Source organism: Labrus mixtus, chromosome 21, assembly GCF_963584025.1.
Source record: "Labrus mixtus chromosome 21, fLabMix1.1, whole genome shotgun sequence".
Lineage (NCBI taxonomy): Eukaryota > Metazoa > Chordata > Actinopteri > Labriformes > Labridae > Labrus > Labrus mixtus.
This window is the reverse complement of record NC_083632.1, coordinates 4,592,129-4,616,046: the sequence shown is the minus strand read 5'-3', so window position 1 is coordinate 4,616,046 and position 23,918 is coordinate 4,592,129. Positions and strand designations below refer to the sequence as shown.

The 23,918-nt window shown below is 43.4% G+C and overlaps 1 protein-coding gene across 14 annotated transcripts in view; it reads right to left on the bottom strand.

Annotated features, from left to right (window-relative positions):
* The window catches only part of tanc2b (tetratricopeptide repeat, ankyrin repeat and coiled-coil containing 2b), a 173,048-nt gene that overhangs the window by 65,837 nt on the left and 83,293 nt on the right, over positions 1-23,918 (bottom strand). For 11 of the 14 annotated variants that reach the window (XM_061028725.1, XM_061028726.1, XM_061028727.1 and 8 more), the window contains 2 exons: positions 22,992-23,063; positions 17,232-17,411 (listed from right to left, as the gene is read on the bottom strand). In XM_061028725.1, the coding sequence (XP_060884708.1) occupies positions 17,232-17,411; positions 22,992-23,063 (252 nt within the window). Of the gene's footprint in view, positions 1-6,282; positions 7,001-17,231; positions 17,412-22,991; positions 23,064-23,918 lie in introns of those variants that run through there. The other 3 variants (XM_061028733.1, XM_061028736.1, XM_061028737.1) reach the window with 3 other exon arrangements.

Here is a 23,918-nt window from a genome sequence, read left to right as displayed (position 1 = left end):
GTATAACTAACTGCTAAATCAAGGAAGAGGTCAACTGAAGTCAACCGCTAACCAAACTCTCATTCGTTTTTCAGAGTCATGCTAAAGAAAAGGAACAGGCATTGGAAATTAGCATTAGTTATAAATGCTGTGGTGCATTGGGGAAGTGTTGTTCAGTTCTCCATGCATACTGCATCTGTCCCTGCCAAATAAACCAGAGAAGAAGAAAACTCGTCGACAGTGTGGGACAGATCAGTAACCAACAACAATTTCAATGCATGAAATCGCATAGCTCATTTGAAAAACGGACACGAAGAATTACAGATCAACGCGTAGGTATCTGAATCAGAAATCAGCTAAATGGTTATTTTAACATTAGTATTCGGCCCTGAGTTTCACATTTTAAGAATATGATTATCGACCAGAAAATATATATTACCGGGTACAAGATGTTTAATGAACATTAAAGATTGTCTGGATGAAAAAGCTGGAAATTATTTGACATGTTTTTAAGACTTATAATCCAAACCCTACAATCGGTTGTCTTACTAAACTCTTGTTTCAGCACGCCACCTTAACCCATTATCAGAAAGATCATGATGTTTAAAAAAATTAGCCTCACAGGACAATTTATGTACTGTGAGCAGATTTCTCTCCATCATGCTTTGAATCTGTGTTGTGTACATCCTCCTCACGTCCATACTGCAGGCTTTCTGGGCAGCTGTCTCCTCCAGTGAACAAACCCTTCATTCCTGAAGGACTCTGCCCTCAGTGACTCAGCTGCAGAAGCACAGCGGCTATTGTTACCTCCGAGCAGTTCAGACACTATTAACTTTCTTTTGTCATGGTTCCCCTCCTTCGGTGGCGGGGTCACACAGAGGTGTGACTGTGAACTTTACACATACGCTTCCTCAGCAGGACTCGGGGGGAGCCGTGCGCACTCATGAGGCCTGAGCATGACAGCAATCTGCAACGTTATATATATACGATACCGGTGAGAGTATAGCATAATTGCCAAGGACACAGTTTCATACACTCGTCTAATAATAGCCATGCTGCCTTGACCTCTGCTCCAGCTGGAGTTCAGCTCCTTGTGCGGTTATTTATAACATCTCAGCTGCAGACCACACCCTCGCCATTGAGAAAATCAGGACGAGCTGCATGTTTCTCTGCTGTTATTCAATTAAGGAATTCAATTAAAAAACGGAAATAAATAAGAAAAAGATTTACAAGACTGATTATAAGGTTCTGGATTAAGATGTTTCTGATAATCTGGCGCTATCTTTAGCAGCACATGAAATGAACATCAAAGCCTTTTCCTACAAACTCTTTGAATTCTGGCATGTCTGATAAAAGCCGTAATCAACTGTTGCTCTTATGTAATCCCATACTGTTGTTAGCAGACTGATTGCAGCCACACAAAGTCGGAGCTGTGATCCAGACAAATGCCTCATAGCGGTGCAGCGCCCTGAAATGACTGAGCAAATAAGTTAACAGCATACAGACAAGCGGTGAATGTTAATACTGCGGCTGGTGTCATTGTGCGGCCCTGTGCAGTGGTGTGTAAGGGGGGTTTTGATACGCATGGACACACTTACACACACAATAACACACTTCTTTTAGCCTCTGTGTGTAGAGAGAGAGAGACAGAGAGAAATGTTTACTCAGCTCTCCACCATCAGCACTCACAGAAAGCAGAGAGGTGGTATATGTAACCCACTGCTCTGTTTTGTAAGCAAATCATTATCATGGCTATTAATAGCACACTGCGGGCCTCTTATCTCCACTCAAGAGGGTTTTGTTTTTTTCCTCCAGCAGGTACCACAAAATACCTGGTTTGAACCGAAAGTAGACAATAACCACATCAAGTAACTTTCTCATGCAAAGACGCAACCCCAAAGAGGATCAAAATGACCAAAGATGAAACATGAAGTGAAAATATCCACGTTTTATGTTAATAAATATTTAAATATAATTTTAGAAACGCACTAGAAACTTAAGATGTAGAAAACAAAGGAGAAATACATGAAAGCACAGGATGCCACATTGTTCTAAATTTAAACCGAGTAGGAACAAATAGATCTTCGTATAAAAAACAAACAAACAGAGGGCGTCTGCTTTTAAGGTCAAAAAGCTCTGGCAACATCATATGTAAGAAAATGTCAGTAAGCAGTGGGGCTATGTGACGTGTTCTTTTGTATTTTATATCAAGTTCAGTTCTAGCCACTGATACCTCAGTAATCTGAATATTTATATGGGTATTAAGAGTCCAAGTCTGGCATTGCTCTTAATTCTGTATGAGCTTTAATCTACTTTGCTGGAAGATGGATGTTGATTGAAATTCCTCTATTTCAGGTGATATCACTATAAACACATTACACTTTTTTTCCTCCCCTAGTTATTCTCTCATTGCATTAGTGTGTTCAATGCATGAGGACTATACTTAAACTAAAAAACAAAGCCTGCCTTACATGGGTAAAAGATTTTGCCATGTGAGCTCATATTTGTGAAAAATACAAAAGGATCAAGAATGGTACCCTGAGGAACGCCAAAGTCAATATAAGATATAGAATGATATGTTTGAAAGGAACTAGACAAGTAATAACCCAAGACTGCTGTCCATATCTCAAAACTGTGAATAAAACTGTGTTAACAAGAGCAAGAAAAATGTGACAGCCAAGAACAGATACTTTGTTTGCATCAAAAATGGTTCCTTTATACTTGTTCTGCAGGGCTGTTTCCAGTGTCAAAGTTTGTAGATGCCATTTGTCATTTAAAAGATTCGGTGCAATGCTTAAAAAAAAATTTCTTTAAAACTTTACCTAGAAAATGGTGATTGCATAAAATAGGCCATTAATTTCAAAAGGTCGGCACTGTCTGGGTTGCATTTCTTTAGCAGATCATGTGTCGGCTTTTTCTGAAAGCTTTTGGGAAGATTTCTAATTGCAGGTTGTTACCTGGCATTGACACTGGTTGCATGGTTGGAGGAGGATCAAGCACACAAGATGATGACTTCATCTTCCTAATGGCAGCAATAACCTTGTCTTCTCTTGTCAAAATAAGAGATTGTAATTCTAGATCCTTGGGAGTTTTTACAGAGTTGAAAAATACTGGCTCCCTTGAATTTAAACTCCATTTTGAGAAATTCTGGTTGACTGTCAGGGAACCGATTTAGGATTATGGACAAAATGGATTTTCATTTCTGTACAGGGCTGAGAGTTTCTCCACTGAATCACCTTTTGACAACATGGGGGAACATAACACCCACCATCTAGTTTCGGACACCTCGAGAATGGAGCTCATAATCACATTCTCCCTCTAACCTTTAGCACTGTGAAAAAATGGGTTTTAAAGGACACTGGTGTCGTCAATACTTGATTTATAGCCAGGGAGTCATGCATGGAACAGACTGTGCCCACCCGCCAATACAGTCACTCAGCAGGCTGCTTTTGTAATCAGGATTGAGTGTTGAAAAGGGCCTGCAGCTCCATCAGAAACCCAGACGTCACACTGCCACTAAATGGTGCATACAGCCTTTAATCCACTTGTCAGCAAATTAACATCACATTTATTTTAAGAGGCGTTGAATATTATAGTCCAGCAAGGGCTAATTTTTCTTTCCCAATTAGGTCAAGTAAGGCCTCAACACTGACCCCAAAGAAGCTGGATTTAGACAGACTGACATTTTTTTCATAACTATCTTCAGCAAACAAGCCATTTGTCTGACACACACTCAAGGGATTGGAGGGGAGGGAAATTGGGCAATTATAAAAATCAATACCACTCTGAACCACCGCAGAGGGTATATGAGGTTTGATTTGGCTGATTTTCAGGTAAGTGGGCCACATCAATTGAGACGCCCTCGACAAAAACGCTAAAGCCTTTACTGACTTGCCTTGTGAATAAATACAAGATAGATACTTGAAGATCTCAGGAGGAAAGAAGATGCGAGAATAACCTTGGAAAATTCCCTCCATCTGCCACATCACTAACTTTACCATTTCTGACAAACAAGACATGAAATAGTCTCGTCAGTTGAAATAGTATCTTTAGATTTTCTTGGGATAAAAACTTCTGAATCATCACTCAGCTAAAATGTCCAGAGAGGCAGAAACAGAATACAAAAGTCATTGTGTCACAGTCCTGAAGGATAAAACGAGAGATGGGAAGAGGAAGCGGGCACGGTCGTATCACAGGACATTTGGAGGGAGATATGCGCCGAGGCACACCTTGTTACAAAGTCAAACACATGGAGGGAATTCAAATGAGAGACTAAAATTGCCTAAACGCCAGAAGTAATATCTGAAGGGGGGGGATCCTGCAATTTCTCCAGAATGATGGGATGTGTTGGACCTGAATATAGCTGTCTCATGCCATCTATGACGAGGTTGTTCATCAGGATATCTCACAAGAACCCACAGTGGCACAACTGGGAGTGATACATGGAGGCATAAATGGTAAAGCCAAGGAATACCTTGGCGTACGTTGCTTAAACCAATAGATGGCCTAAACTAGACCCTCCCTTATACAAAACATGGATCAATAAGTGCCGGACCTTTATCGGATGTAGCCAATTAATGCCCATGAAATGTGGCTTCAATTGCACCTGTACATATATATGTTTGAATGGACAGTTACTATCATGCACTGTACTGTATATACATTTTGGTGTTGATATTTAGGCTTTGCATTTATATTTAAGTATGTGTGATTCTCTTCCTTATCATTTCAATTGCTTAAAATCAAAATACGATTTGTGCAAATGCTAAACAAACGTACAAAACTAAGTCAAAGGGATTACAGTGTCTTGCATAGTTATTTACTTTTTAACATTTCCCAGAGTAACAGTCTGGAATTCAAATAGACTTCTTTGGGCATGTAGTGTTTGATTCACAAACAAGAGCAGTCAGAAAAACAGAAATGTGTTGGATGCTGAAGTTTTAACCTGAGGCAGTTGGATGCACCTGATCTTGGTTCTTGGTATTGAAGCAAAGCAACCAAAACTTTTCTTCTTCTTTTATTTGAATAACATACTTTCGTACCCTGAAACTTAAAACAATATGGACTATTTTGTGTTGGTCCATTAAATAGAACCCCAATAACTCCCTTCATACTAAGAGTTAACATGACTAAGTATGGAAAAGTTGAAGGGAGTGAATACTTATACAAGGCTCTGAATCTGAAAATGAATGTCATGTACTGTTGGGGATGAAAACTAAATGAACATGAAGCTAACTGTCGATGAAAGCTGTTTATAAAAAGATATGAGATGGTCACAAGAGACACCTAGAAACATTCCTCCACTGTGGACAAAATCACCAGGCACGATTTAGCCAAACTGAAACCAAACTTCTGTGAGACATTGCCCGATACGTCCTGAATGACAGCTGACAAAGTACGCTCATCAAAGCACTCTCCAGGTGGTTATACTAAGTGATGTGAAAACTGGCCGTGGGCACCTCATCAAAAAGCATTCACCTGAGACTAGCCATAGCAGCTGCTGATGAGGTGCTCGTGTTTCGCTTGCGGGCGGTGTTATTGAGACATTTTGTTCTGTTCACACACCAGATAGATAACGGTCCCCTGGGGAAGAGGCAGAGGGAGGCAGGGAGCCTGCAGCACTGGATCCTGAAGGAGGAACCGCGTCCCAGCACATGACAGGGTGATTCTGGTACACAACAACAAGAAGCTGCTGCTGCTGCTGCTGCTGCAGACTGCAAGGCGTGGGGGAAAAGAAAAACTATCCCCCCACCAACTTCAACCCATTTATGCAACCATATGCTACATATGATGCTGTGCTCTGGAAGGAAAAGTGAGACACACAACAACAAGAACAAGCACCAGCAGCCGCCCACAGCTTGTGCTTAGACACACACTCCAAACAGACATACACATATGCACGCGCGCACTCAAAGACAATTGAATGCTCACCCACGCTGACGCATGAAACAGAGCAGCTCGCCGCGAAAAAAACACTTACATTATGGTACTCAGGTTGATTCACAGGTCCTCGAGCCTACATTGTCATTAGAGTGCAGCCCTTTGACAAACGCGTCATTTCATGGAGAGAATTTACTTTCCTGCGCTCCTCCCCGTCAGCCCCATGTCTGCACAAAACGTCATTCAAACCGGCGGACGATGCGGCCGCTCCAGCTGCGCGAGGTTCAGAGAGCAGACAGACCTGGGGCGAGCTCTGGCTGAGCGCAGGTGGAGTGGGCAGGTGAAAGGTGGCGGGGGGGTAAGACAGTTTGCAGGCACAGATGGAGGAATGTAACAAGCAAAAGAGGGTGTGGCAGTGCTCACCATTCTCAAACCAGATAGCACATTCCTGAAGGCTGGGGTACGACACCAGCTCCCCTCCTTCCCCCTCCAGCGACACGAGCAGTCCTTCCTCCCTGAGCGATGACCAGTTCATCAAAAACCAAAAAAAAAAGAAAAGAATAAGAAATTCGGAGGAGAGAAACACCTGCAGCTGAGCAGGGGAGGACAAATGAGGTGGAAGAGACGCTCTCCCTCTTTTTCCTTCTCTCGTGTTTCCTATTAGAGGAAATCTCCACAGGTTTCAGTGCTGATGCTGCCCGCTCTGCTCAGTCGCAGTAAATGATACAGAGCCAGGCAGATATGGCAGTGGCGGGAGGAGTGAGTGGAGGAAGAGGAGGAGGAGGAGGAGGAGGAGGAGGAGGAAAGAGAGGCAAGGAGGAAGGAAGAGCGCAGCAGTCACTGTGTCACTGGGGGACACAGAGGTGACACCTCTGCGATGGCGTTTGCACCGAGGGCTGACAGGTGACCGATACCTTCACCGCTTTCGAAGAAAATGAAACAAACAAAAAGAAAAAAAAAAAAGAGGAAAATAAACAACATGGGAAGCGTTTCCTGTGAGGTGCTCAGTGAGTACAGATAGCGCCGAGCTCCTCACTCGCCCTCCGTGACTGCATTAGCGCTTAGCGTGTTATGTATAGATGTGAGAGGCGCACTCGCTCTCTACAGGAACAGGAGCCCAGGTCTCCAACAGATGAATGGTGCAGTGCTGCTGTTGTCATGGCAACCGCAGAGCAAAAAAGGAGGGGGAGTGAAGAAAAAAAAAAAAAAAAGGGTGGGTATTGAGGGAGGAAAGAAAATGGCATAAAAAAAGGGAAAGGAGGGAGGGAGGGAGGGAGGGTATTATTAAAGGGACACAGTTCTGCCGTTCTTAGATGGAGCTTTGGGGACATATCAGATCATAAGTGGTGGAAAAAAAGAGGAGAGGTATTATCTGAGAGGAACAAGGGTCTCAATAATAGCTACTCCTTTCTTTCCTTTAAGGTTCAGGCATCCCTTGCTGTCCTTGTTTTACCCTTGAAAGTGTGTTTGTACAGCTGCAGCCATTTTTTTTTTTTTACGGCTATTCAGGAGTTCAAACCCACAGGGTAAAGAGTTTTATTGTGTACCGCCTTGGCTTTTGTTGGGGCTCATATCCGTTCCCGAAAAACAACGGCCTTACAGCCCAAGTTATTTTTATTTATCTCTTCCACTCACACTTATTTCCTGAGGGTCACATCTCCAAACGCCGGCCACGTGCTGCATGTTACCAACAAGTTTGAAAGGTATACGACATCCGGAAACGCCGCCCTGCTTGCAACCAGAACGTGTGACGCTGCTGCTTTCTGAATCTCTTTTTATTGTTTTGTTTTTTTGACTGTGGAGGCAGATACATGTAAGCAGCACTTTGAATCCAAAACAAATTTCCCCAAGGGGATCGTACTGTATGGCAGTGTGTTGTTTCTTATCGTACTGCGTCCTGTGTTATCGTATCATTTCTCATGTCAGAGTATTGTGCAACAGTTGCAGGTCAATGCTTACTATAAGCAGCCTCAACTCAATGAAACCTGGATCTCTGCTATCAAACATCGCTGTTGGATAATCTTTCAATTTTTAGCTGTTGTGGCAAAAGAATATAACTTTACGTTTACTCATGCGGCACATTACAAGTGATTTGTATTGCAGGCTTGTTTGCACATTGTCACCAACATGCAGCATAATCTATTGAGAGGACAAGTGGGGGTGTTTGATCACATGCCTGGCTTTAACTATAGGACACTATTATCATTCAAATGAGCTCACATGATAAATGAGCTCAGGGAGGTTGCATAAGCAGCATCAGGACACAATTATAACTCAGACTCTGATGATGACTACGGTTTAAAAAAAAAAAGAAAAAAAAAAAGATAAATCTTCTTTGAGGGAATTTGAGTTCCTGTTTCCTGAGTTTTGTGTTTGTTTGAATCGCAAGCCGTGCTTAATAAAAGGGTATGCATCTTGAGCAAATGTGTGTTCGTCTTTGAATTCCCTTCATGCAGCTTTTTGAAGCTTGAGGCTAAAAAAAAACCATAATCTTTATTCCCATTGCAATAACAGACACCTCTGCTTATGAAATGTATTTTGCTCAAAACATGGCAACATCACCTTCCCTGGGTATTTTCCCTATATTTACATGACAAAGACGTTGGCAGATTCCCCCTCCTTCCTTGTGATTTTCCAAAAGCAAAACAACATCTAAATTTATTTCATCTACAAGGTTTCTTAGTGATTTCACAAAACTGTTTTTCCATAAAAAGTTAAAAGTTATTTAAAAAATGTGACTGCATTTTTTTCAAAGTGTTGTCTGCTTTGTTCTTACCCTTATTTTTATTTTATTGATAAAGATTTCCATATTTTTCTGTCCTAATATCTTCAGATATTATTCTTCTTCAGTGACTCATTTAGTTTCCTTTGAGTATTTAATCAATAATTAGTAGTAGGCCTAATCAGTAATTCACAACATTTTGTGAAAGCTGAACTTTATTCAGTAATTACCACAAAATACAGAGAAACAAGCGGTGAAATAAAGAGAAACGCTTCTGCTGTCTCCTACCTATAACGGCAACACTTCATCTTTACAGGGAAATAGAAAAGTGGAGATGTTGGAGAGACGTTAGAGTACCTCGTTGAACTTTCATATTCCTCTGGTTAAGTACAGTTTGTGTATGTGCGGCGGCACAAAGGCATAATATAGCACATTGAACACACACACTACGGAGAAAGAGCACGTGTTGTGTAAAGCAGAGTTATTTGTTCGATGTTAGCTTAGCTTAGCATGAAGGTAGAAGCAAGTTGGTTAGCTAAGCACAAAGACTGAAAGCAAGGAGGAACAGATAGCCGGGTTTTGTTTCAATCATTAACAAAATTGGTTGCAGAATTAACTATACAGAAAAAAACAATAAAGCCAGTCAAGAGGTGATTGTAGCAGAGGTTGTTAGCATTGACCAAAACAAGGAGAGCCCCCGTTCCCAGCTAGCTGACCACCTGATGTAGCTTCATACTTAAACGATAAGGGGACTCCTACTCTGTTTATTTATCTGTTAACCTAAAAACTACCACAAGCAAGATGGTTAGCTTAGCACAAAGAAGAAAAACGAAAGGAGAAACTGCTAGCAAAGTGTAGTCCAATGATAACAAAATCCAACTCAATATTAAATACTTATTATGTATTTGTTTTTCCGAAGTATGCCACTGAAACAACTCAATAATTACAACAATGAAGCCTGTTAATAAATGAGAAACAGAGGCGCTTGTAGCAGAGATGTTTGTATTGACCAGAGCCACGAGAGGCACTGTTTATCTTCATGCTAGGCTAGGCTAACTTTGACTAGCTTTAACTTTACCTTACATTAAAAAACTGAGTCCATGTTTATCTTCATGCTAGGCTAACTTTGACTAGCTTTAACTTTACCTAACATGACAAACTGAGTCCATGTTTGTCTTCATGCTAGCCTAACTTTGACTAGCTTTAACTTTACCTAACATGAAAAACCTGAGTCCATGTTTATCTTCATGCTAGGCTAGGCTAACTTTGACTAGCTTTAACTTTACCTTACATTAAAAAACGGAGTCCATGTTTATCTTCATGCTAGGCTAGGCTAACTTTGACTAGCTTTAACTTTACCTAACATGACAAACTGAGTCCATGTTTGTCTTCATGCTAGGCTAGGCTAACTTTGACTAGCTTTAACTTTACCTAACATGAAAAACCTGAGTCCATGTTTATCTTCATGCTAGGCTAGGCTAACTTTGACTAGCTTTAACTTTACCTTACATTAAAAAACTAAGTACATGTTTATCTTCATGCTAGGCTAGGCTAACTTTGACTAGCTTTAACTTTACCTTACATGACAAACTGAGTCCATGTTTGTCTTCATGCTAGGCTAGGCTAACTTTGACTAGCTTTAACTTTACCTTACATTAAAAAACTGAGTCCATGTTTATCTTCATGTTAGGCTAGGATAACTTTGACTAGCTTTAACTTTACCTTACATTAAAAAACTGAGTCCATGTTTATCTTCATGCTAGGCTAACTTTGACTAGCTTTAACTTTACCTTACATTAAAAAACTGAGTCCATGTTTATCTTCATGCTAGGCTAACTTTGACTAGCTTTAACTTTACCTAACATGACAAACTGAGTCCATGTTTGTCTTCATGCTAGGCTAGGCTAACTTTGACTAGCTTTAACTTTACCTAACATGAAAAAACTGAGTCCATGTTTATCTTCATGCTAGGCTAGGCTAACTTTGACTAGCTTTAACTTTACCTTACATTAAAAAACTGAGTATATGTTTATCTTCATGCTAGGCTAGGCTAACTTTGACTAGCTTTAACTTTACCTAACATGACAAACTGAGTCCATGTTTGTCTTCATGCTAGGCTAGGCTAACTTTGACTAGCTTTAACTTTACCTTACATTAAAAAACTGAGTCCATGTTTATCTTCATGCTAGGCTAGGCTAACTTTGACTAGCTTTTATTTTACCTTACATGAAATTGTGACAATGTTTTTCAATGGCAAGGAAGCGTCTTATCAAAAATATGTCATCATTTTTGTTTACAATGTCTAGACTGTGTTAGAACTTACTGAGCAAAACTAAAACACCTCAGTAGTTTCAGTTTCTTTAGTGGAGCAGCTTTGATTTGTTTCCCCACATTAATTTCTTAATTTCATCTATCCCACAGGTTATTCTACAGAACCATCTAGAACACTTTTTCATATTTCATTTTTAAACCATCCAGACTATAATGCTTACATTATATCAAGATTTCTCTGTCACCGCACTTAATCTAAGAGGATCTTTGGTGCTCCCCCTGAGGGCGGCGTACTTCAATTTCTATTATACCGTTCCACACTTAACCTTCACTCTTTATTTGTCACCTGTGACAGAGGAGCTGAAAATGTCACATTTCCTTTCAGCCGAACAAATGATTGGAAGGGTCCGTGATGGCTGGGACGCTTAAGGGAAGGCATAATAACAATAATTGTAAAAACCATTTTGTCCAGGTGCATTCTGGGTGAAGCAGGGAGGGGGGGGGGGGGGGGTAGTGGAGATTGAGATGTCCCAAATGTCAGTGTTCATTTAAAAAAATTCACGGCAGATGCCAGATGCCGAGTAAAAACAGGAGGCTGGTTTAAGAGGCGTGGAGACGGGGAGATTGAGATGTCCCGAATGTGAGACTACATTTCAAAAATACACTGAGGGGACGAAAGATATCGTAAAGTGTAAAATGCTTGGTGCAATGCAGGTTTGAGCCCAATGACATCACGACTTAATGTTTTAGATTTGAAGGTGTTAAGACCTATGACATCATCTGAACCCTCGTCTGCCTTTAAAGCAATGTTTTTTTTTACATTACTGATACATGCGATTAAAGAGGTTTGATGCAAAGCAGAATTGTTGGTGTATGCTACACTGAAAATAATCTGTGAGTGAACAATAGAGGAAGAGATTTCCCCCAAGTTTGGATTGTCCTTGAAGCATAAAAAGCATAAACAGCTTTTACTTGTTCTTGTTTTTCCCCCCCCCCAAAAAAAAAAAAGCTTTAAGGTGCATTACTGCAACCTTGTGCATTAGTTTAAAAAAACATTTGGTTCACTGACAGAGCTAATCAGTCATGAGAGAGATCAGGTTTAGTGCTTCAAAGTATTTCAGAAGACGATATCAGCACCTCGGGCAAGCATTGCGATGTTTTTGCACGTCTTTTTTTTTTTTTGGTTTTAATAAAGTTTGCTTCTTTCAGACAGGCAGTTATTATTCTAATGCGTACAAGACAATCAAGAAACTGAAGTTGTTTACTTTAACCCATTCAGTGTAACCGGGCGTGTTTGTTGGCATTTTGGAAATACCAAACTGATGTGCCAAAACTATGCTCTGTATAAGCATGGACGCGCCCTCAGCCATGTCACCGAACGATGGTGGCCACCACGTTGGAAATGCTATGACATCTCAACTTTGGATCAATCAAGAAACAGGGACAGAGTTAGAGTTTTGGGCCTTAAGCCTCGAGGCTAACAGCTGCAACACGCTAACATATCAGTCAACTCTAATTCTGCAAATTCATAACATAAAAAATCCCTCTTGTAAAGTACGTACCCATGCATTCAAATTTTTGATACCAAATTAGGTTTTTTTTAACCAGGTTGTAAAGAATGGGTATTTTGACGTGGAACTAATGGGATCCCCTTGCCTCAAGTGGACACTCGAGGAACTGCGGTTTTATGCATTTCGCAGTAGTTTAATTTTTTCAACATCTGAGGTTGCAGCTTGGCCAAAACAGGAGTTTTAATCAGAGGGTTTAAGGCAGAAAAAGGATACTTTAAAAAACCACCAAACACTCCCACTGCAGGCCCAATACTGAAGCGCTCATCACTAGCAGCTAATTGAACAGCGCTCGAGTGTTTTAATGTGGATTCCTTTAATTCCACCCACACATTGAGCTGTTAAACCTGACTAAGCAGTTCCGCACACACTCTGCCTTGTTAATCCTGACCATCAACACTGCTGCTGAGCATCGCTATGCCTGCGTCACGTGACCATTTAGAAGTTAGCTTACTGTAGTAGATTGCCACTTAATCACACATCACTCTTTCACTGTAAGCACCAGTGAGACAATTGATTTTAGATACACTCATATCACCGTGATAATTGCAGGCGGAGGAGTGGGAGAAAAATTAGGGGTGTAATTAAATCAGGCCTATTCTCAGGTTTTAAGGCCAATGCAATTTTTCCTGCTTTATGTGGCAACCCATTGGGAGGCAATGATTGTATCGATTGCTTCCATTAATTAGGGCAGAGCAGAGTAATCTGGGGAGGGATGTTGGAATAATTCTCTTTAAATGTTTCAGAGTGGAGCAGGTCCGATCAATCAGAAGGGGGGGGGGGGAGGGTGCCTGGAGAGCCTGACGATTGAGCGAGGTGACAAATAAGCAATCTCAAAGCAAACTCCAAATAGCTACAGAGATATAACTGGGTGAATTAGCGATCATTGGCACTTATAGCCTCAGACAACAGTGGACTAAATATAGAGCATGTTGACTCAGTGGTCGGGGGGGGGGGCGATCAGTTAAAACATGCATGAAGATGAAGGAATGCTGCAAACATGTGTTTTCATGATCGCACAGCCGGCGACAGAAAAAAAAAAGCTTCAGATCAGGATTTGCTCTAAAAATATCTTGAGGAGTGAACGTTTTTTTTTTTTTTTTGTTTCTCCACAAATGGCTTGTAATTATGCCGCATCAAACAGACGCTGTTCTCTAGAAGCAGACAATCGGAGTCACGCCCAACGCTGGCAAACATTGTGTTAAAGAGCACGCAGGCTGTGCAACTCTCCTGACTGTAAAGTCTGACCTTTCCCAAAGGCGGAGGGGATTAAAGACACTTCCCCTTTGAGGTTAAACACAGTATAAACAACATGAATGTTACTTCAGATGGATTTAAAAAGGGACAAAGAATCCAGTTTGGAAGAAATGAAATCTTTCCTCATGTATTGACATCCGTAGATAATCATGTGAACTTGTTATTCGTCCAACAACAACAACACATATACAACATTTTGCACACTGTTGAAGCGTGGAGCGGCATGTCTCTTTTCACAAGTCGACCCCTCGAGCGTCTGAGGGCCCCCCCCCCCCCCGCCCTAGAGAGTCTTCATGCAGGCAGCGGAGAATTACATCAGAAACTCAATGATTCTCTGAAAAGGTCAACGCTTTCATAGCTTCTTCATTCAGACAGAGCCTTGAGGTTGAAGAAGTCCTCCCTAAGGCTAATCAGGGACTACGCAGGAGGGCAGGGGGAGAGGAGGGGGGGAAGAGAGAGAGAGAGAGAGAGAGAGAGAGAGAGAGAGGCCACCCGGGGCAGATCAAAGTGCTGCAGCCTTTAGACCTGCTGCTGTTTGCTCTCTAATGTGCTCCTCTGCCACCTCTCTCTCTCTCTCTCTCTCTCGCTCCCACCTCTGCCATTCTGCCATCTCAGGGATGGGAGGGGCCTCAGACGACAGCACACCACACACACACACACACACACACACACACATGCCTTCTGACTGTCAAGCTGTGCAGGAAGTGGCGCTCAGTTGAATTAATTAAAGGGTGAGAGAGCCGGGGTGGATGAGACCTGGTGCAAGCTGGTGCTGGATGCCAGCAGAGAGCAGGTCTCTGTGGATTTGGAGGACAGAGGGTGACAGAGGGTGACAGAGGCCACACGAGGCTGTTTGAGCACGTTGTTGTGGAGTCAAACATCCTGATGCAAGAGCAGCTACCCTCCTATGAGTCCTGTTTTATAAAACGTGTCATCTGAGGACGGTACAAAATGACTTTAAATCTACTTTTCTTTTGTGTTGGACGCTTCGACCTGTTGGCTGCAGCAGCATGAATCAAATCTCCAACCTTTCGATTTGGAGATAACCCTCTCATATATACACGTCATATATGGCAGCTTGCTTCTTAACCCTTGTGACATACTTAAGGAACTTTTGGTGCACCTTATGGACGATGCAGCATCTCTCATCTCTTTGTTGCTCTTGACTGAACATTACTAATTTGTGTCTTCAGATGAAAAGTCTCATCCTGCTGTCTTAACAGTCGAACATTTTCAAACATTGATTCTTTGTCATTGAGGATGTAAGAAAGAGATTATTTTAGCAGCGTGCTGTCAGTCACATTGTCTAAAAGCTGCCCAAAGTCATCAGCGATTACAGGACTTAAAAAAACATTAGAATTAAAGAATCTTGTTATTGATGGTTGGCATCAGTTATAATTTCAGTTCCTTAAACCAGGTTAAAAACTTCTCAAATGAGCTGTATGTAACACACATAATGATAGCTCTTATTTAAAGCCAAACCATTATCTCTTGTCTTAACCCCAATGTGGTTTGCTGCATCTGAATTGTGAATGTCGAACGTGTTTAAGATTGTTGCAGGTGCCAGAGTCTTCAAATGTGAAATGCTTGTCAGCAAGCTTTCTTCTAAAAACATTACAAAAACATTTATTGCTACAACGTGGCTTCTTTATTTTGAGAGTTTAAGTCGAGGTTGCATTTTCATTGTTGCTCACTTGAAGGCAAAGCCCTGCCATGTGCCAGACAGCACAGGGGCTAGTGTTTAACAAGTCGGGAGAGAGAGAACGTGTTGGCACAATGGCTGCACACATAGTCAAGGAATTCCATGTTATCTTTGTCAGTGACTTCCTTATTACAACAGATGACACTAATACACACAAAAAAGGGTTGTGTGACAGAGACGTTAATCTGGAAGGATTAACACAGTGACGAGCTCATCTTTGCCAAAATTGTATCTCTCACTGTCAGACAGGCATGAACACTTAAGATGACACATTTTTTGCAAAAAGGTAAACGATACTTCAAGGGCACAGCGCAAGACGTACAGAATATTTAAAAAAAAACAAACAAACAGATGAAATCCCTAATTCCCCGAGTTAAAAATCTGAAAAAAATAACAAACAGCTCACGCGACCAGCAGCACCTGGCTGTCAGGACGCAACGAGCAAAGCGAGGAGAAGTGCGACTGTACTATGACGAGGCCTCTCTCCGCACGTCAGCACGGGGAATAAGAATACTACAAATGAGACGCCACTGCACATCATTGATGAAGCTATTATTAGCCTCCATTGTTCGTCCGTCACGCACACGTGTAATTATAAGTAGCTCTAGGTTCACGTACGTCCTGAAGACATGAAACAATCCCCCTCTGATTCACACAGATAACAGAGTGGATACTGAATTAGGCTGAAAAAGAAAAAAAGTACAAATGGAACAAAGATGGCTCCTCGAACAGCAGAGAACAAGGTGTGATAATATTGGCTTGGTCTGGATTCTAATTTCCAAGTCCTCCTGCTCCCCCCCCCCTCCCGCTCCCCCTAAGAGCAGCCATCCTGGCACCCACACAGAGCCCCTCTGCAGCGGCGTGGCACACCCAGTTAGAATGAAAAGAAAATCAGTTTTTTTAAAAACCCACAGTTTGGATGACCCGTGAGAGACGAGCATAAATCATTCTGTGTGATGTCAAAAAAAAAAAAAAAAAAAAACCTGACTCCCCCCCCCCCCCCCCCCTCGGCATATCACAAATGGTTAATGATGTGAGGTTGCTGAGAGGTTGGTGCACCCTAGTGGCGACTACTGAATCAAGCTTTAGAGTCCTTCACACCCACTCCACACTCTGCGATGTGGAGGCTGCTCTGCAATGTCGATATTTTACATTTATGCAATTTTTTTTATTTTTTATTTTTTTTGGAAAAAGCCAGCACAGAACTGAATGTCCCGGCTGCTCTGCGTACTACACCACAGCTTCTCCCTCTTTTAATAAGAGCAGAGGGAACACGACAACACACTCCAGTTAATGGGAAGACAGGCAGAAGAGAGAGGGGGGGGGGGGGGGGGGTGTCAGAGATGAGTGTGCGAAGGAAACGATTAGTGGTGGGAGATAAAGGGCGATAAAGGGAGGACAGAGGCGACCACAGCTCGCGGTCCGTCAGCTGGTCTCTGCAGTGTCATTAGGTCGGACTTCGGCTGATTAGAAGAATTGGAAATTGCAGTGTTTGCCGCAGGCCGGAGCCGGGGCGTCCGCTTTATGTTTCTAATGATTAAGCAACACGGTAAGTGATCACAGCTTATCTGCAAACACGAGGGCGAGAAGCCACTCCGGTTGTCTTCAATGTGTCCCATAAAGGTGCTTTGATTCAGGGTGCTCTGATTGGCCGCAGCGGTGAAGTGAAGGGTTAAAGGAGGCTGTGTGAGTACAATGAGTCTATGGGGGAGGACAGGACAAAATCTGAACCAGATTCTCAGCCCACACCTCTTGTCAGCTGATTTTGTGCTCTCACAAACACTGGCTTTAATGAGCGTGGTTCTCTCCTTCTCAAACACTCTTTGACTCTCAGGCGCGTTCTTTTCTTTACCTGTGAGCTTCTTCACCGGCTGCAGCCTCACGCTGATGGTCTGGTGGGTGAGCAGCGGCGAGGAGGGCAGCGAGCGGGACACGCCCTCCATGATGCGAATGTGGTGCATGCCCTCGGTCATGTGGAGCGGCGGCACGGCGTAGTCGCCCTCGAAGGCACAGTCACTGTCTATGCTGCCACCTGCAGGACGGGAGGGGAACAGGAGGAAAGGTGTGAGAGGCGGCAAGGGTTTCTTAAAAACTGAGTGAATGTGCAGAAGATGCTACTTCTAAAACTTTCTGAAATAACAACCCGTCAACGCATTCGCAGATAAATCTTTGTGAAAGGACATCACTGTGGTTACATGAGAATGAAACTCTGCTCAGTAGGATGACCGAAAAGGGAAAGAATGACAGAAATATTTGATAATGGGACGAAGAAAATGTAACAAAAGGCAGTCGTGGGAGCATCATTTGTTTTGTTAAGAGCAACCACACATCACAGTCTGAGTATGACATGACAGAATCACTCCGTATCCATCATGACTAGAAGTAGACACCAGCGTGCGTCATGAGGACACAGTAGTAAAGTTTTTTTAACCCACCTGTAGGCGGCCTGTTTAGTAAGAAGTAAAAAAAAGTTTTTGATATTAAATGATGTTTTTTAAAGTTTGGATCCACATATTGAAGGTTTGATGAGCGAATCAGACCCCATTTTTTAATAACAAGTACAGCAAGCACAGCACTACGTTCCTCTAATGCCACACATTTTTCAATAATTAAAGCTGCTGACATCCAAACCGAGGCCGTGCAACAACAACAAAAATCTGTAATTAAGTGTCATTTATATAAAATGTTGATGATGGGAAATCAAGTCTGTCACTTTTATAGGTTTATAATATGATAAATAACATGGGTGGATTTTATTACAACAGTGTTCTGTGCTTAAACTTTATCATTCTGACAACTAGAGAAGCACTGATTGTTGATACCAATGTTTGAAAGAACTTTTTAGCCGTTTGCAGATTTCCATGTTTTTCTTTTTCATGACTTTTTTTTTCTGAATTCTTTGTGCGTGTTTTGCTGATGAGCTTTGGGTTTGCATGCATGTAAAATGTTGGTAGCAGTCCCTCCTCTTGAAATCTGACTGGAACGTTTCCTGCAAACTGCATGTCGCTGATCTTTCTAAGAGACGCGGTAAGACTCTCACACTGACCACGTTCTGTCTAACATGCTCAACCCTGAAAACAGATCAGAGCTTTTCCTTCTCCTGCCCAATAAAATCCTGTTCTCTGAATCAACAGAAAGGTAAACCATCATTTGTGCATGCCGCATTCTTTCCTGATTGGACGATGTCAACAGGGACGGCATCAGCTGTTACAGATGATCCACATGCGTCGTTGCGTTTTTACTTATTCATTCAGTCGATGAAAGAATTGATTGTTTAGTCTATGAAACATCAGATAAACAGAAGGGAGAAAAGGCTGTGGCTCAGTGGTACAGTCGGTCGTCTGTCAACCGTAAAGGTCGAGGGTTCGATCCCAAGCGGTCGGACGTCGATGTTGTCACTCGGGGCAGGACAGTCAACCCCAAACTGCTCCGACTGCTGCATGAACGGCGTGTTAATGTGTGTGAATGGATTAGTTAACGCTGATGGACGCTTTAAGCCATCAGTGTGTGAACGTGGTCTGGATGTGACGGTGTGACCCGGCATGGAAAAAAAAAGCACTCTGTGTAGTCAGAAGACTAGAGAAGCGCTGTACAAGCTCAACCATAAAGATCAGTGTGTTCCAGAGCTACAGGCTGACGTTCCCTTTATCCAAACAAACTGAAAAAATGTCTTTTTTCAGTTAATTAACAAAAGAAGGAAACAGAAAAAAGCAGCAAATCTTCATTTATGACGGAGCAGCAAAATGTTTGTTCAAAGACAAACCATTGATTTTCATAACCCGTATAATTGTTTCAGCACTTGAAAGAGTTTATCGTACTCGTGTTTCTATGAGTTCACTCCGGTCCAAAGTATAAAACAGAGTCCTCTAAGAGTACCTCAGCCCGGGTCCTGATGTGTGTGAAACAGCAGTTATCGAGTTGGCGTGACCCAGAACGGGAACAGCCCTGCGGGCAACACGTGCCGTTTACATTCACTGTAACGAACCTCAGCCTGCCCGACCTCAGGACGCGCCACACAAACACAACCCCCCCCGCCATTTTCATGTCTAACCCATCTGAGTTGTGTTTAAACAAAGTGAAAGAAAGAGCACGAGAAGGCATTTCATTTAGAAAGAAGAAGAAGAAAAAAAAAAAAAGCTCCCACAATGAGGCGTAATTACAGATGGAGCCCAAACATCCACTCTCCTGACCCACCCACCCCCTTTTCCTCTCCTCTTTCAAAAACCACAAATTATTATTTTTTTTTTTTACACACACACACACACACACACACACACACACACACACACACACACACACACACACACACACACACACACACACACACACACACACACACACACACACACACACACACACACACACACACACACACACACACACACACACACACACACACACACACACACACACACACACACACACACACACACACACACACACACACACACACACACACACACACACACACACACACACACACACACACACACACACACACACACACACACACACACACACACACACACACACACACACACACACACACTTCCCCCGTTGAGCAAAATCCAGCCGGCTGCCTGTAAACACAACATCCATTTTGTGAATCAACCCCGGCTGCTCAGATTGAAAAATTTCCCCGCAGACAACGCTGCACAAGTTACCGGTCAGGCACCGGTCTCGCTTCAGATAGGAGCCGCCACAGTGGGACGTGGAGCTACTATCAGGACGAGTGCGTGTCAGACCCCAGAGGAGGGTGTTAGGTAACAGTTAGGTCGGGGTCACACCAGACGTAACACAAAGTCCAAACACTTGTTTTGTTGCCCTAAAGTAATGGAACATGGGGGGGCGGGGGAGGGGGAGCCACAGGCCGGACTTGAACCTGGGCCGCCCGCTCAGAGGCGCTGCTTGTCAACAGGCAATGCAGGCACCCCAGGTCACTTAGGGGCCCCCCGCTAAGGGCTGACAAACTTTAAAGTCTTTCTATGTGATTTTTCACACTCAAGTATATCCTCTGAAAATAACTCTGTGAGTCATGACTGTCTACAATGGGTGTAACACCCGAGTCCCACTGTCTGTGATGTTTTCAGAGTTTTCAGAGTCCTATCTTCACTTTGTTTACATCGCCGGGACGGCCGGCTGACTCCTCCCCTCGTGTATAAAAGTTGTTTAATTGAGGGACTAGAGAAAAGAAGAATAACATACTGTACTCACTGCTTAACTGTGTTTCTAGATCACGCTCATTTCAGGTAAATTTACATGCAGTGTGAAGATACGAGCGTAATAAAGATCGCTAGCGTTAGCATGCTAACACAACAATGCAGCGCGAGTTGTTTTGGTTTCATGCTGGTGCTCGAGGGCGACATCTGCTGGATCAAAAAAAAAAGTCGCATATAAAGCCTTTAAACCACAGCAGTGGCTCAAAATGTGCAAATTTCGCAATGACAGTAGGAAACCTCCCGTATGGGGCCCCATCTGACAGAGCTCACTCTCCCGGCTGAGGATTTATCTGTCTGGGAGTGAAAAAAAGAAAAGAGGAAGAGCATGGTGACACGGGTAGATATAATATTGGTTGGAGGGGGCCCCTGATTCATTTTTTGCCGAGAGGGCCCCAACACACTCTTGAATCGCCGCCGCGCCCGCTCGGAGGACTGCAGCCTCCTAAATGGGGAGTGACCTAACCGCTAGGCCATCTGCGCTCCCTTCACAGAGGTTTAATCAGCACTTCCACGTCTACCCGTTAATGTTGCTCCAGCCTCCAGTTGAGTAAAATGTGAGTGTGTGTACTTTGACATCGCCGTGGATCAACAACAGCCAGAGCAGCGGCTACATCCCCGAGCATGGAAATTCTCCTCGTGTATGCAAAGCCATGGACTGAATACCAAGAGGGGAGTTGGTATTCTGGCAGCAATTATGGAGATGCAACTCAAATTTAATGCATTCAATATTGGATGAAAACACACAATTATGCCGCTATTAAGCACTTATTCTCCATAAAGCTTCAGAAATAAGTGACACTCCACATTAAAATAATCAAAAGTGATGCTTTAAGAGACGCAGCACTCCTTAAATCTCAAGACTCTCTTTTTCTCAAACGCCATAAACTGCGTGATGATGATGATGATGATGATGATGGAGAAATCAAAAAAAAGGTGCCACTGAGGGCAGAGCTGGAGGGAGGAGAGGGAGGAGAAGCAGCACTTCAGCGCGGAAACCCGGGGAACAAAAGCGTCGAGGAGGGAGGAGGGAGGAGGGGCGGAGGGGCGGAATGATGGTGTTTTTTTTTTATTCTAGGCTGTGATGAGAGAGACGTGTTCAAGGGCCACTCCATGCCTGGAAATAAACACAAACACCTACTCATCGAGATGTTTGGCTCTAAACATGCACGAGGAAGGGGGGGGGGGGGGGAGAAAACATGGAATCGTAATTGCCCGAACATTTTCCTGCCAAGAAGACGTTCCTGTTGTTGATAAACATCTTCTGTTGTAAACAGGGCTGAAGAAAAAACTCAAGATTTACAGACCGAATTACCAAGAAGACACGATTCATACACAGCTCGCTCTCTTCCTGTAAATATAACTTCATTTCCAGGAGCCGTAAAGTGCTCGGCTATAAAAAAAAAAAAAAAAGAAAAGGGAATAAAAGTCAGCCTGGTAAACAAGGCTTCTGCGGAAACGTTAATGGAGGAGAAATGGAGTCTGAAAGGAGACGGCTAGGAGAGAAATTGTTACAGGAAATGAGAAGGTGAAGGTGGAGAAAGAGCTTCCTCGTTCACTCGCGTAACACATATTTACACCTGAAAATAGCTCGGCATCGTCCATAATGGCGGCTGCACAGTCGACTTCGCAGCTGTGCGGTGACGCTTCATGCCTGATGGGGAGTAATCGCTCTCCAGGATGGAAAAAAAAACGAAAAAACTGTGACTGAGCAGGACTATGACAAGTGAGTCTGATGCAGATGCTTTGTTTACCAGAGTGTGACTTTTTTTTTTTCCCCTTTTGCACTCGCTCACATTGATTGATTATATGAGCGCATGTTATTGTGCTGTCAGCAGGATGTGCATGCAAGTTTTGCAAAAATAAATCGTTCTGCTGGTTGCAAAGCATTCCCTCCATCCCTCCTCCGGTTATTTTGTTGATAACTTCATCAGCGACTCGTCGACTAGGACCAGTGGTTCTCAACCCCGTCCGGCCTCAGGACCCACCAACAACTCCTCTGTGAAAAACTCAGACCAAAGTTTCTGATATTTTTTTTCGACCAATCAGATTTATTTACTGAATTTAAAAAAAAAAAAGTTTGGACCTCGGTTGGTACAAAACATGCGACAGAATCAAGAAACTGAACCAAACAAACATGTTTAAAAAAAACTTTTACACAGTTTTTTTTTCAGGGAAACATTCTTGACCCACTAAAAATGGCTCTGCGACCCACCTCTGGGTCTCGACCCACCAGTTGAGAACCGATGGACTAGACGACTCGACTGACTTCACATCATGAGCAAAAGAAGCTTCTGCTCGGTATGTGTGTGACCTACCTTTTCTGTCACGCACAAAGCATCCAGCTTAGTACTTTTTAAAGCTCGAGTATGGACACACAAAGGACGTTGGCTTACCTTGACCGACGTGGCTCAGGTGAGGGTCTAGACCGGGTGACCGCGGGTCTGCCAAGTCCTCGCTGCCGCCATCTGCAGACGAGGAGCACAGAGAGAAAGACAGGGAGTGAGCGCGGTGGTGCTGGAAGCGTGGCGAGGAGGAGGACGGGGAGGAGGTGTTGGCCAGCAGCAGGGCCACATCCTCCTCGCCGATCAGCCAGGTGTGCGACCGCAGGACCCCCAGGAGGCTGCTCATGCACAGGCCCTCCACGCCCTTCCTCCGGGGGCCCAAGCGGCTCCTCATGGTGGCGAAGGGCGACCGCGCCGCGAAGCTCCACTTCTTCTGCTCCCCCATGTTTAGTCTAAAAACAACCAGTGGGCCTCTATCTTAAGGGGCGGGGGGGTGGGGTGGGGGGGGGGCCTGCCCGCGCAGATAAGGAAGCGGTTTACATTACAGCCGCTGTAGCATGCAGAGAGCGGCGCGCTGGAGACACAATCAAAGAGCTCACTGGGCTCCGTGCGGTTCACTGAGCGAGGACTAGCTGTAGAAAACAGTGGGCGTTTCCCCTGATAGATCCACATACGCTTAATGATATGAGGATCAATTACGCCCAAGGGAGCAGGCAGGCAGAATTAGCCACAGTGGATGGAGCTGAAACAAGAGGAGAGGAGGGGGGGGGGGGGGGGGGGGGGGGGGCGGCATCATCACTGGGCAGCACAGTCAGTGTCACCGGGGGATTGTTTCATAATCCTGTTCAAGTGCTGATAGATCTACTGTAAAGCACGGCAGGCCGGCAGAGGAGGAGGTGTGGAACAAATGATTTATACTCAGAATAAATACATCCCACTGGAATTAAGCGAGCTATTTATATAAACACTATGAGGATGTATGAAAAGCATTTCCAATCCCGATAGATTTTCTTTTTATCGCCGAAGGATCGCATGTTT